The following is a 13,930-nucleotide window of genomic DNA, read 5'->3' as shown; positions in this document are numbered from 1 at the left end:
TTTAAAAAAACATTACACTGTATTTTTAATATCTAAATAGAACATTAAATATAGATAAAAAACTAATTGCATAATTAAAGAAGAAATCACGAGACAAATCTTTTAAGCTTACTTAATCTATGATTATCCATAAGTATTATAGTAACACATACATGCTAATGATAAATTAATTAGGCTCAAAAGATTCGTATCGCGGTTTTCAGATGAGCTATGAAATTTGTTTTTTATTTATATTCGAAAATAACTTTCAACATCCGGTATAACGACCACATGACACCTAAAAATTTTCTTTTCGAAACTAGACAGGGCCGGAGTCTGTGACCGTTTGATTTTTTTTTAAAGTTGGATTTATCATTAGCTATTTGGCTTTAATAAATACTGAAAAGAATGTTAGTTGGAGCATTGCTTGAACACATCTTTAGAGAAAAATACGATGTGAGTCACATCGAAGCGAATATGGGTGCCTGTTTCTTTTTAATACAAATTCATATTTTTTTTAGGTTGGTCATATTTTTGAAAGAGCAATTCTACGGAAGAGCTAAATTCTTTTATTTTGGTCCTCGTGCGTAGAAAGTAGAAATCTACTGTTTCACTTCTATTTCAGAAGAATGGATTTGGAGTCAAATTAAATACAACTCCTTCCTTAATTATATGATTTCTCCTATTTCACCTGCAATTGGACCCATACTTTTCATTTCATTTCACTGTCCTCAAGGTAGCATTGATACACTTACTTGCATATGTCACCTGCATCCATATCTTTTCGCTTATATCTATGCTTATAAGCTGGAATTTAAATTTTTAATCTTAAATTTTCAGTTAATTTTTAACTTTTTCACTAAAGTTTATTTTTAGTCTTATTTTTTAGATCGCTAAGAATATGTATATAAATTATTTTTTATTTAGAAATATGTTGTTTGGCTTTTTCTACTGTCACCCTCCTGTAGCCCTGATGTAATGGTTGTCTTTTGAAGCCAAAAGAGTAAACATGGGGTCACCTCCCCTGTGCTTTTTCTTAGAATGCTCACACGAATTTTAACATGATTTTTCAGAGCTTCTTAAATAGAAAACTTCAAATTCAGCAAATCTGAAAAACCTTGTACATCAGGGCAAACCTTGTACATCAGGGCAAGTGTATCATCTTATACTATTTATTTATTTATCAACATCGTGGCATCCCCACTCCGCATTATTAACAGACATTTTGTACCATTATCTCCACTCTTTCTTACTTATCATTTTAAACAACAAAGTGAGAACTTCTACTGTGCATGTTTCACCGCTATTTTTTCTAACTACACTTCCTTATGCTAGAAGTTATTAAGAATCTAACTATATGAAAGCATTTTTTTCAAAACAAATCTATCCATATCATGTCAGGTTTCAAGGTCGTATGACTATACACATCTAATATAATGTATCTATTTGAGAACGAAGGTAGCACCAAACTGTTATCTTCGTATTTAAATAGATGACACCGTTAAATTTTTGACACACATTTAACTATTCATTTTATTTAAAAAACTTATGTAATTATCATTTGTTTTATCATGATTGAATTTATTACCAAATATATTTTAATTATAACTTAAATTTTAAATATTTGCACTATTTAATAAGACAAATGACTAAAAATATTAAAAAAAATCAATAGTGTCATCTGTTAAAATACAAAGAGAGTAGTACGTAACTAGCTAGGTAAGTGCATGTCCAAGTGTGCGCACACGTAGCACGGAGGTTGCTAGCTGCCTCTCCTTATCTTCTCCTACATGGAACCCTAGCACCGACCGGTGCCGCAGGAAAGCGACTCCGGAGGGCTGCATCTCCATCAGCTCCAATGTGGTCGTGTGCAACAACCTTATCTCCGTTTGCATTTGCAGTTAGTTGCCTAAGCTACCTTGTCACGGCCGTAAAGTTGCCTATTTGCTCACTCTGTGCAATCATATGTCCCTAGCTACTTGCAAACCGAATCTTGGACGGAAATCTCAAGGCATAATGAGAGGTTTGGCTACTTGTGTCAGTTGTGTGGCACACCTAATTACATACATATGTGGTGTCTGCTAATTTGATTAGTTTATTTGCTCTTAATTTGTCTCTTTGAATTCCATTTTCTTTTTTAGTCTTGTCCAGTTACATGTTGACATGTGTGTTTGTGGAGTAGGGATTGATGGTTGCTTCGACTTAACGTGAGTGATTGTCTGTGTGTTTGCCTGATGGAGTGCATTGAGTATGATAGGTTTGGAAGATTTTGGAGTTTGGTAATTGATCAACCTCTGGCTGATTTAACTATAATAATTTATCTTTCAAGATTTGGCCCTGCTGTAGAAATTATGTCTAACCCAGAGGGAGCACAACTGTACACATACATTGGTTGTACTACCACTGGAGCAACTGGTTAACGATCTATCCGACACAATTATATGCAAAAGTCAGATACCAGTTTATTTGCTATTACAATATACAATTATATGCAAAATTCCAAGAATTTATAAGCATAACCACGGTATATTAATTATTGGTTTCATGTGATTCCGTTTTATAAATACACAAAAGCTTTTACACACCAACCTATTAGATTGGTTTTCTGTGATGAAATTTCTTAGATTCTCCTTGCTAGCTTAGCTAGATGATCAGCAAATACTATCATGATGCCATTGTTTTCCCCAGGTACCAGTTAATAACCAAGGGGCCATTGGAGGAGCCTAGATTGGGGTGGTTGGCGCTGGCTGCTCACCACCGCCACTTTCCCTTTCTGTCCGTGTCCTCTCCTGTGGGCCCCGGCCGTGGTGGGCCCACATGACATGGCGAGCATGGGACCCACCTGCGCCTCCAGTCTTATCCGAAACCGTGGGCTCTCTCCTGATCTCCTTTTCCTGATCTGGCAGGTGATTAATTAGCAGTTGATTCAGTGCTAAATAAAAAAATAATGCCATTACTGCGTCACACCTCCTTCCCCACTGTCTCCTCATCTGGTCAACTCTAGTTGCTTCCAACGTGTTCAAAAGTATATATTATTACTTTTTGGAAGAATTTTGTTCAAAAAGTGTAGTAATATTGCTGTAGCTGTTTGGATACAGCCCAGCTACCCATTAGCAGCATCAGCGTATGCATATCCACATGCATGTAATTATGTAAAACTTGGTGCAGAACAGAGTTGGTTAGGACCAAACTGACCAATGTTAAGCCTGATTTTTGCTCATTTGCTTGATTGCTTCGAGAGGAAAGAAAAAAAAAGCGAGCAGCTAGAGTGACAGCATCCGGTCACGTCAATGCGATTGTGTAACGGCGACCGGTGCATCAGCTGATGCTGATCAAATCGCGATTGCATGCGATTTATGTTGCTAATTACTCTGGTCTTCGATGCCCTGATCACAGTACGCATAGTGCTAATCAGGATTGCTTCCACCGTCCGATCAAGATCCAAGGGCTCAAACCCATCGTAACCTGCTGTACTTTGTAACTTATAAGGAAAAGCAGGCTCTACAGGTTATGAGAAAGTGAATGTTTGGCTAACAATAATAATCTAATAATTTGAGAAGTTTTAGAGGGTGATTGTTTGGTATTTGTATGAAAAATGTCAAATGTCATATTTGCAAACAAAAAATAATCTATAAATAAAACTTTTATATACGTATTCTCAGTGATTTAAAAACCAAGACTGGAAAATAAATTTCGGTGAAAAAAGACCTAAAATCAAATGTAAATTTAAGATTAAAAATTTAAATTTTGGTTTGTAAGCATAAGAAAAATCAAAAACAGTGGCGTTAGGATTTTGAGTATAACTGCCGTTGTCAAATGCTTGCTAAACAGAGGCCATGTGCAGTGCCCACAGAAAGAAGTCGGCCGCTGACGCCTTCCTAGTGTTTGTGTGCAAGCTACGTGTATGTATATACATCAATACAGGGGTTGTATCTTCCCAAAAAAAAAATCTCAGAATTCGAGATCCGTTTGTGTATTTCAGTTTCAGCACGTCAGGTTGGTTTATTTTCGTACAAGAAATCGTGTTGTTGCAGCAGCTGATGATGGTGACGATGTTCCGGTGATGTGCTGGATGAAAGAAATCAAGAAAGTCGTTTGCCTGACGAAGCACAGTAGGAGCAGTTATGTTGGCTGTTTCCTTAATCTGAAGCTGAAGCTGATAGAATGAATATTCAGAAGGCAGGACAAGATATGCATTGGCAAATTCAGGTTCTTGCTTTCAGATTCAGGTTTGCTCTACTTTGGATAGAAATTGCAGAGTGTGGCTCTCTGCAAATATTGCAACTTGTCCATTGACTCTTGAGTGCAGGGATGACGAGATGCAGAAAGCAGCAGCGTTATCAGCCATGGCTGAAGAAGTGACACACCAAGAAAGCAAAACCAGCATTATCAGGTGAGATTATAATTTGTTCCAGGTGACATTAGCAAGCACGAGTACAATGGAAGACTGTTTTTAATAGTAGTATTTGGCAGGTAGGTACGTAAGCTGCGGGCATAAATAAATATGTGCCCAATTCAAACGGTGAATCATCACAGCACCGCTGAAAAGGCACACAGAAGTGACAGCCCACAAGGCACAGAGAAAGTAATGCAAATCATTTACAAATGACTTTGTCTGCCTTATGCCTTAAACAGGTAGAGCAACGACCTAACCACATACTGTCATTGTCAATAAATTGGTCAACAGAAACAGGGTCCTGATGCTGCTGAACCAATGAGCATTGAAACCAACCATGCACCTAGTTACTACACCAAAAATTAATCAGGGTCCAGATATACTACTAAGTGGCATGAGCTGCAGAAAACACTACCCTGACGATCGCCGTACAATCTGAAGCAATAAATCTTAAGACAGAAATTGAGTGCAGATAGATAAGAGGACTAACAACCTGAAATGAATTGGTAGCACGAATTTGATGCACCATCCATCTTACTGAACGACATTCAGGCTACATCAACAAATTAAAGCATTTTTAGTCTATTCAGATGTTGAGGCAAGATCTGAAGCTCGTGCTCTTATTCATCAGTTAGTTCTTATCACAGGCTTGAGAATTTGAGGCAAGATTCAGTCGCATTCTTTGGAGCAGTAGCAGAAGGATCTGACGATGAGGAAGCCGCATCTTCCCCTGGTGGCGCCTTCGGTGACGCAGTACTGGTTGCATTTCTCGCTGCTGCACAGAAACAGCATCCTGTATATGTCCCTCGTCCACTCCTCGCAGACATCCATTTTCCCATAGCCTGCAAAAAATAAAGGAACTTTCATTCAGTTTTGGTTTAGTTCTTCAGTAAATAATTCTGTTTATTCTTTTAGATCAACACATGAAGGATTTGGTTTTTCATCAATCCATCATTCCCTTATTTTGTTTCAAGATATTGACTTACTAGGAATAACGAAGAGTGGCATGAACAGTAGTAATAGGAGGCACAAGAACGACTGCACCTTGGCAGCCTCCATGCCTAAAGAGAACTTCTAGTGCTGCATATGTATGAAATGCATCATCTTTGACATTATAATGTTCTTATAGCAGCCGATCCTGAAGCGTCCTACTCCTTGTCTTCAATGAAAAGAAGGAAAGGAAAAGGTGGGTGATGCAACTCATTGTTATCATGTACAGAGTACCTTGGATGCATTCTGAAATCTGACAACAAAATCAGTTGTACCTACTTGGGATGCATTCTGAAACCTGACAAGAAAATCAGTTTTGCCACGGGATGAAGATGATCTCATAGCTCTGCATGTAAAAATGGAAGGCTTGTTGCATGACAACTAGTATTTCTTGCAGCAGCTTCATAACCCATATACAGTCATGCGGTTAGGAAAGGACCTAATCTGTTTTGCAGGCCTTGTCTTCTGCGTGCATCTGAACAAAAAATTTACATCGAGTTTGAGGGTGCAGATAACTCTTTATCTCTTACCAATAATTTCACGTTGAGGAAATCATAATCTCTATGGTGAACAACCCGAGCTGCACAAGATTTGTCAGCTAACCTTAAGACTTGTGAAGTATGGATTCACAGCCTATGAAGCCTTTTGTTCAAAAGAAGGTATATAGAAAACGAGTACATCACAAGGCATTTGAGTCTAAGGGATCCTGGGGTGCTAATCAATAGAAGCACTCACTCTCACTGAACAATCTAACATTCCTCTAGAACAATTAAAAACTGTGCTGTGGAATACAAGTAATGCACTACAAATTTTGATGGAATGAAAATTCAGTACATTGAAGAATTAGGTTTCCTTTGGGGCACCCTTCTTTGCAGCCTCAGCTGCAGCCTTCTCTGCCTCAATCTCAGCAACATATTCATCGATTTCAGCCTCCTCGAGTTGGCGAAGACCATCCTTCTTTGTCATCACTGCAATCTCAATATTCTTTCCACCACTCTCGACAACCTGCAATGCTTTTCAGTTCATCAGTAATTGCTTGACAAAAACAGAACTGAGCAGACCAACAGAAGAGAACCAAACAAATGTAGCTGAATAGCATTCTAGTAATTCAACTGCAAACAAATACCAATTTAGTCTAGTGGCACGAGTTAAAGACCAATGAGTTGAGCTAGTGAAAAATATGTAATGCTCACATGGACACAAGGTCACACAGCACGCACCATGAGAGGACATGACAATATAGAGCTAATAAGACTCAAACGCAACCTAAATTGGATATAAATATAATGGATGAAAAAAAATGAAAGCACCAGACATTCTGAAATTTAAAGGACAATCAACAGGCCCTGAAACCCCCCAGTTTGCTAAATCTGATGGTATGCTTATATACATTCTTGGAGTCAACACAGAAACCGAAGGATGTGAGGGCAAGCTAATAATTGCACAATAGACCTAGAGTTTCAGAACGTTCAGGACTCAGGATTCATTAGAAACTCTTTAATTTGTAGTTTTCTTATGTTCCTAATCTTATAATAGAATGGTTGAAATCGTTAACACCTATGCTTTAGCATAACTTTACCAGTGTCTTGTCCACACTCCACAGATCCACTTGCACCAGATATTTTTACCAACAACATTTAAGGAGAACTCTTCATGTTGACTGGAAAGTAAAACACATCAATTTGGGTCCATAAATATTCAGAAACTAGCGCGGTGCCACAAAGACAGTGAGATGGATATGGTATATACAAGCTTGCACACGGTTTCTTGATTTTGTATTGCCAGAGGCATTTTAGGTGCATTTTCCCCTTAAAGAACCACACAATTCATCATATACCACTAAAAAAGTGCTACTTGTAGGACTAAGTGACTGGCAGAATCAATTTACTTGTAGGACTAAGTGACTGGCAGGATCAATTTGTTCAAACATAATCGATTTAACCATGACATCAACCGTTGACAGATGAGCAAGTCAAGAAAATCAGGACCAGGTTTCTTATGGCTGCTATTTATACCATTCTACCTTGGTTATCACTAAACCGTGTCAAGCATGTTCTGTTTTGTATACTATAGTATTCATTAACCAGAAATGACGCAATTTTTAAAATGGATCAAGCAAGTATATTACTCTAGCGTGTTAAACAAACTGCTGAGGAAGCAAGAGCAACAAATATACCTCCAGGAGAGCACGGATTGCAAGCTTGATAGTCTCTTTGCCGGAGGTGTCCTTGTAATTCTTCTCCAGGAACTCCCTCATGGAGTTGGAGTTCCTCCCCGTGGCGTTGGCCTTCCAAGCGGAGAAGGTACCGGATGGATCGGTCTGGTACAGGGCGGGCTTGTCGGTGTAGGGGTCGAATCCGACGATGAGGGTGGAGAGGCCGAAGGGGCGGACCCCACCGCTCTGGGTGTACTTCTGCTGCAGTCCGGCGATGTAGCGCGTGATGTACTCGACGGTGACGGGGTCCTCGACGGTGAGGCGGTGGCTCTGGCACTCGACCCGCGCGCGGTTGATGAGCACCCTGGCGTCCGCCTTGAGCCCCGCGCACGCCAGCGCGATGTGCGTGTCCAGGCTCGCGATCTTCCGCACCGACCTGCGAATCCCTCGGCTGAGATGTGAGATCTGCGAGCCTACACAACTCGGAAGGTGCGAGGGGAAGAGGAAGGGGAAGGGGAGAAGGAGCGGCGTACCTGGAGTCCTGGAGCTTGGGGGTGGACTTCTTCTCGACGCCGAGGACGACGGTGTCGGTGCCGCGGACGCCGACGGCGGCGTTGCCCTTGCGGACGGCCTCGAGCGCGTACTCGACCTGGAAGAGGTGGCCGTCGGGGGAGAACACGGTGATCGCGCGGTCGTAGCGTGCCATCGCGTCGTCGCCGGCGGTCTAGGGTTTGGAGGTCTTCCCGGCCGGCGGTCGCGGTCGTCAGAGAAGACGACGAAGAAGCCTAACTACTTTGGGCCGCGCTTTCGTCTTGGAGAAAGGCACCCGTCGTCGCGGGCCCTCAGGCTTCGACGTGGCGGGCTTTCCATATGGGCCGAAACTACTATTGGGCTAAATTCTTTTAAATGGGCTGGCAGCCGGCCCGTCCGGTGGCGCGTCGCTGCTAGGAAACGTACAATTCGGATTCTGAAGTACACGCTCAAATCAGTCTTGTTCTATAGCATAGTTTATTGGTAATGTAGCGATCAATTTCAAATGCATGTTTATGAATTGGACCGCTGAAAATATCCTAAAAGTCAAGATACTGTTCATCTTTGACTTTTGATAGAGGATCCCATTTGGGAAATGTGCTAGGGGGGCACATGTGCTGTTCAGCTCCATGTATGATGATTTTGATAGCCACTGCAATAATCGTGCACTGTACATGGCTACGTGTGTGATGCATGTCATGTCGGGCACGATTTTTTTTAACCTTAAATTTGAAATTAATTTTAGAGTATATTTGTCGTAGTTTATTTTTAGTTTTATCTTTTAGATTGATAGCTGGAAATCCTACATATTTAATATTTAAGGATAACATGGATAATATTCGAGAGAGCCTCGAGGTAAACACGGGAAAATCAGGCTTAGGTTATAGTCAAGATAATAAGAAAAAAATAGGTCTCTTAAATTTCAACATTTTGGGACCAACAATGTCCAACAATGTTATATGGGCCGGCCAGGGACACTTAGAATATAGACAACTCCGAGTAAATAAAAATATTTATCTTTAAGATTTAGTAATAAAAATATTTATTAAAAATGTTCAAAAGAAAAAATCTCAAAAGGGTTGGGGGCCATGGGGAGCGGAGGCGGAGCATCGACGCCGCGTCCGCGAGCGTGGCTTACTCATCAAACTCGGTTGATGGCGAGGCGCGGGCGGTGGTGCATCGCTGTTGCTCGTGGATCGATTTGGACGGACGGTGGGTGGTCGTGGCTGCCGTCCCGCCATTGAGCGGTTTGGAAAACGCTAGCTAACAGTCCCGGTAAGAAAAACATTAGTATATGATTAATTAATTATTAATTATTAAAATAATATAAAATAGATTAATATATTTTCGGGAAACATGTATACGGAAAACGAGGCAGATAAGTTAACTAAGGGGTATTTGTTTCTAGGGGCTAAACTTTAGCCCCTAGTCACATCAGATGTTTAGACACTTATTATAAATAGTAAACGTAGTCTATAAATAAAACTCATGCATAATCTTAATTAATTTGCGAGACGAATCTAATAGCCTAATGAATCCATGATTAGTCTATGTGATGCTACAGTAAACATTTGCTATTTATGGATTAATTAGACTCAAAAAATTCGTCTCACGGATTAGCTCTTATTTATGAAATTAGTTTTTTATTAGTCTATATTTAATACTTCAAATTAGCGTCCAAACATCCAATGTGACATGGGGCTAAAAAATATAGCCCCATCTAAACAACCCCTAACCCCTAATGGAGGGGTGACGAACGCGGCTTAGGTCAGCGCGGACGTGTTAGCTAGGCTATGTACGTGCTGAATCTGCCCCCCGGCCCATGTATATGTGATAGACACCAATAATCATGTACAGTACATGCACTGTACATGTGTGATCCACCAAATTGAAGGCTTGTGGTGTAGCATCATGTACATGAAGATCCCGGTTAATCTTTATCTTTTTCGCATTTGTTTATGCTTATAAGATAAATTTAAAATTTTTGATCTTAAATTTTACATTAATTTAAATTTTTAATCATAGTTTATCTTTTAGCATTGACTCTTAGATAAACAGGAACATGTATATAAAAGTTTTAATCGGGAATAATATAAATACGATGTTTGACTTTTTGACTCGTAAAAGCCAACCGATCCCCCTTATCTGTTGGATAGAACATAATTGCATGTCTTGCCTAGCATCGCTATGTTGATCCTTTATCTGTTCTATAAACAATTGTTTTATTTATTTATGTGAAAAGAATACTTTATGTTCATGAAAAGAGTAAATTTTATGAAACTGTAGCTATTTGGTAAAATCTAACACTTCGCTACAACTTTACACAGGTATTTCACAGTGCTACAACTGGCTATAGCAAACACATTTTTATTTGTAAATAGCCATATTGACCACTGTTTATGTCTGACATATGGGCCACACTGCGTGAGTATTAAACACGTGCCTGACAAATGTGTCTAGACTAATTAAGTATTAAAAATCATATTATATTGTTGCCAATTTTGAAATACCTAATTAAAATGGAAGTAAATCGATCCTTTTCGATAAAGTTGTAGGGGTGATTTTTTGGCTTTTTAGGAAAAAGCCAAACGACATATTTACAAACAAAAAATAATATATAAATAAAACTTTTATATATGTGTTCATAGTGATCTAAAAACAAAGCCTATAAAATAAACTATGATGAGAAAACACCCAAATTAACCCCAAATTTATGGTTAAAATTTTAAATTTTAGCTTAGAAGATTGTAATATTGTCTGATTCTGCATAAATTTATCTATAAATCAATGTATATGTCTCATGATTTATTAGCATCTATATGAATTTTAGTAGGGCTAATGTCACACCCGGAGTTTTGTCCTAAACCGTAAATCGTAAAAGAATTTCGTAAATAACAATTGGCTTAATTAACTCAGGAAAAATTCCTCTAAAAGAACCTAATTTAATTAAATCGAGGCTCGCAAATCGACTATCTGGATTTAAATTCAAATTGCAGAAGTATAAAATTTGGCCAAACAAATTAATTTAAAACTCGGCAAAAGAGGGGTTTTCTTTTTTCCCTCCTTTTTCCTTTCTTTTTCCCTTCCTTCTTAAATTGGGCCGAAGTCCAATTTTCCTCCCTTTCCTTTTCTTTTTCCTTTTCCTTTTTCCTCTCCTCCTTCCCGGGCCGGCCCAGCCGAGCCGGCCCACCACTCCCTCCAGGCCGGCCCAGCTGAGCCGGCCTCTTCCCGCGCGCGCCTCCTCCTTCCGCCTGGGCCGCCGCTCGGCCCAGCTCGTGCGCCGCGCTCGCCCGCGTAATCCGCGCCGCCTCACTCCTTCCTCGCGCCACTGACAGGTAGGGCCCACCTATCAGCGACCGCGCTCTCGCCAGCTCGCCCGCGCCGCGTTGGCCGAGTCCGAGTCCGCTGCCGCGCCGCAACCGCCGTCGCCGCAACCGCCGTCGCCGCAACGGCCACCGCCGAGACCTCGCCGCGCCCGACTCGGTCTCCAACCTCCGCCCCGCCCTAGCCGGCGCCGCCACCCTATAAATCCCCACCGCCGCCACGCCGTCGCCCACTTTTTCCTCTCCGCCCAAGCCGCCGCTGTGCCCCGCCGTTCGCCGCTGCCGTTCGATCTCGCTGCCGGCCGCCCGTCGTCGCCGTCCAGCCGCGTCATCGCCTTCGCCTCGACGTCGCCAACCTTCCTCCGGCTCCCGTCGCCGCCGGTGGGCACCCCGCGCCCTTCGCCGCTCCTTCATCCTCTCTACCGTCGCGCCTCGCCGCCGTTTGCCGACCTCGTCACCGCGCGTCGCCAGCCGCCGCTCGTCTGCTTCACCACCTCCGCATCGCCGTCGCCGACCTTCTGCCGCGTTCGCCTCCGCCGGTGAGCGTCCCCACCTCCCTCTCCTCCTCTCCTTTGTCCTCGCCGTCACCGCCGGACCACCCGCGCCGTCGCCGGGCGTCGTGCGCCACCTCTCCGCCGTCGCTGTGTTTCCCTCGCCGCCGCCTTCACCACGCGGTCACCGTGCCGCCACTGCCGGCACCCATTGCCACCTCTCGCCGTCGTGCGCGCGTCGCGCGCTCGTCGCCGTCGTGTTGGCCGGCCACCGCTCCCCCTCTCAGCCGCGCCCTTGCGTCGCCGATTCGTGCGCGGTCGTCACCGCGTCGCCGTCGTCGTGGCACCGCCGCCGTCTGCTAGCACCGCCGTCGCGCCGCCGTCCCTCGGCCGCCGCCGCGCTGCCCAAAGCTCCCGCCGCCGGCCGCGCTCTCCTCCCCCTCTCTGTTTCCCCCTCGCTGACGAGCGGGACCCACCCGTCAGTTGCCCCGCGCCCCTCCTCCCTCTCTCCTCCCGTGGGACCCGCGTGTCAGTCTCTCCTCTCCCCTCTCTCCCACCGACAGATGGTCCCCACCTGTCAACCGTCAGCGCTTCCTCTCTCCTCGCTGACGTCAGCAACCCCATTAATTGCGCAATAATTGATTTAGGACTTTTCTGTTTAGCTAAAAAAAACCCAGAAAACTTCTAAAATTCGTAAGTAATTCATCTAGTCTCCGTTTAGGTCCATTCAAATTTCATTAAATTCATAAAATTGTCAAGAATCCATTAAAAATACTTTCTTTTGCTGTTTCAGTAGAGTTTGTGCCTGTTTTATTTATTTTTGTGCTTTGTCGCTTAGATTCGGACCCCGCCGAAGAGCCGGTTTACTTCGAGATCGTCGCCGAAGTTCCCCAGGGGCCAGAGCAAGGCAAGTGACACTCATCTTTGATCATACTGAACCCATTATTGCAAATTCCCCGCTTTATTTATTGAAATATGCATTGTTTTAATTAAAGTATTTACTGTATGTTATTTTCGGGTAAACCTTATTACTATGCCGTTGTTTATCCAACTTTATTCATTGCTAGACTAGGGTTAACTTGGTTAGAGTTAGGTCTAGGTTAATGCTTAGCTGTGCTTAGAACAAGTAGCTCATGGGATCACATTAAATCATGCTTAGTTCTGAATAGCGGAGATATTGATTCATTACCCAGTTCGGGTTAATGTCAACTAAAATATTGATAATCGTGGGCTGTGGGTACATGGTTTTGAGAGTCGCACCCATGGCAATCATGGACCGGTTCACGGGAAACCCTGGAAGTAATTAAGTACTAACCACATGTCAAAATGGGTGAGGTGGGATTTAAAGCATAGCTTCGAACTATTTAACGTACCGAGGCAAGGGTAGGCGTGATGGAGTATGGACGGGCAATCGTGGTGTAACGAAAGCCTCTGCTGCTTCCGGATCTACCAAGGCACAAGAGGGGACTGCCCGACTTGGTGTAAAGGAGGGGGTGAAACCTGAAGTGTGGTGCGATTAAATAGGGAGGGTTATGTGACGGGTCCTATCACGGTCTCCTTTCCGGTATACCATGGTGGTATGTCGGCGCACGTTCAAGTATAGTGGAGTCGTGTCTTGTGGGTACAGTAGTGCACCTCTGATGAGAGTATAAACTATTCGAATAGCCGTGCCCACGCGGGCGAACTCCCAGCTTCACTGTGATTAGTGAACCTTTAATAACTTGAGTAAACTGGTTTTCACTCGGGACTACTGCAACGTGGTGTAACGTTGAGTAGTGGTTGGGCCTGTTGCAACGTGGTGTAACGTTGGACAGTGTTGTGGTATTTTACAACTGTTGTTTACTTATCCTTTACTGTATTCAATTACCTTTATTCTTTTTAATCTCTGTTATTTGTTTAACTGCTGCTTTAGCGCAACTAACCCTAGCCTGCCCTTGATAATCCCTATGCATCTTTTATTACCCTCTTTTCCGTGTCACTTGTTGAGTACGGTGGTTTGTACTCCGCCTTGCCCAACTTTTCCCCCTTCAGAGCTAGAAGTTGAGTCCGATGGAGGTGTCTCTCA

The 13,930-nt window shown here is 42.8% G+C and overlaps 1 protein-coding gene across 1 annotated transcript; it reads right to left on the bottom strand.

Annotated features, from left to right (window-relative positions):
* Positions 1–5,944: 5,944 nt before the first annotated feature.
* On the bottom strand, positions 5,945–8,304 carry LOC102714494 (proteasome subunit alpha type-7-B). Its single transcript, XM_006661420.2, has 3 exons — positions 8,054–8,304; positions 7,542–7,956; positions 5,945–6,370 (listed from the first exon to the last, which is right to left on the bottom strand). Exons 1-3 carry the CDS (start codon positions 8,224–8,226, stop codon positions 6,209–6,211), a joined length of 750 nt encoding a protein of 249 aa, XP_006661483.2. The 5' UTR covers positions 8,227–8,304; the 3' UTR covers positions 5,945–6,208.
* Positions 8,305–13,930: the final 5,626 nt, after the last annotated feature.

This window comes from Oryza brachyantha, chromosome 9, assembly GCF_000231095.2.
Source record: "Oryza brachyantha chromosome 9, ObraRS2, whole genome shotgun sequence".
In the NCBI taxonomy this organism is placed as follows: domain Eukaryota; kingdom Viridiplantae; phylum Streptophyta; class Magnoliopsida; order Poales; family Poaceae; genus Oryza; species Oryza brachyantha.
This window is presented reverse-complemented; position numbering and strand designations above follow the sequence as displayed.

What these genes read in the sequence shown, in the direction of transcription:
- LOC102714494 (XM_006661420.2), bottom strand. Translation starts at nt 8,226, where the DNA reads ATGGCACGCTACGACCGCGCGATCACCGTGTTCTCCCCCGACGGCCAC. An exon ending in CCCAAGCTCCAGGACTCCAG is followed by an intron (nt 7,957 to 8,053) that starts GTACGCCGCTCC and finishes AGGGATTCGCAG; the next exon opens with GTCGGTGCGGAAGATCGCGA. An exon ending in CAATCCGTGCTCTCCTGGAG is followed by an intron (nt 6,371 to 7,541) that starts GTATATTTGTTG and finishes AAAGCATTGCAG; the next exon opens with GTTGTCGAGAGTGGTGGAAA.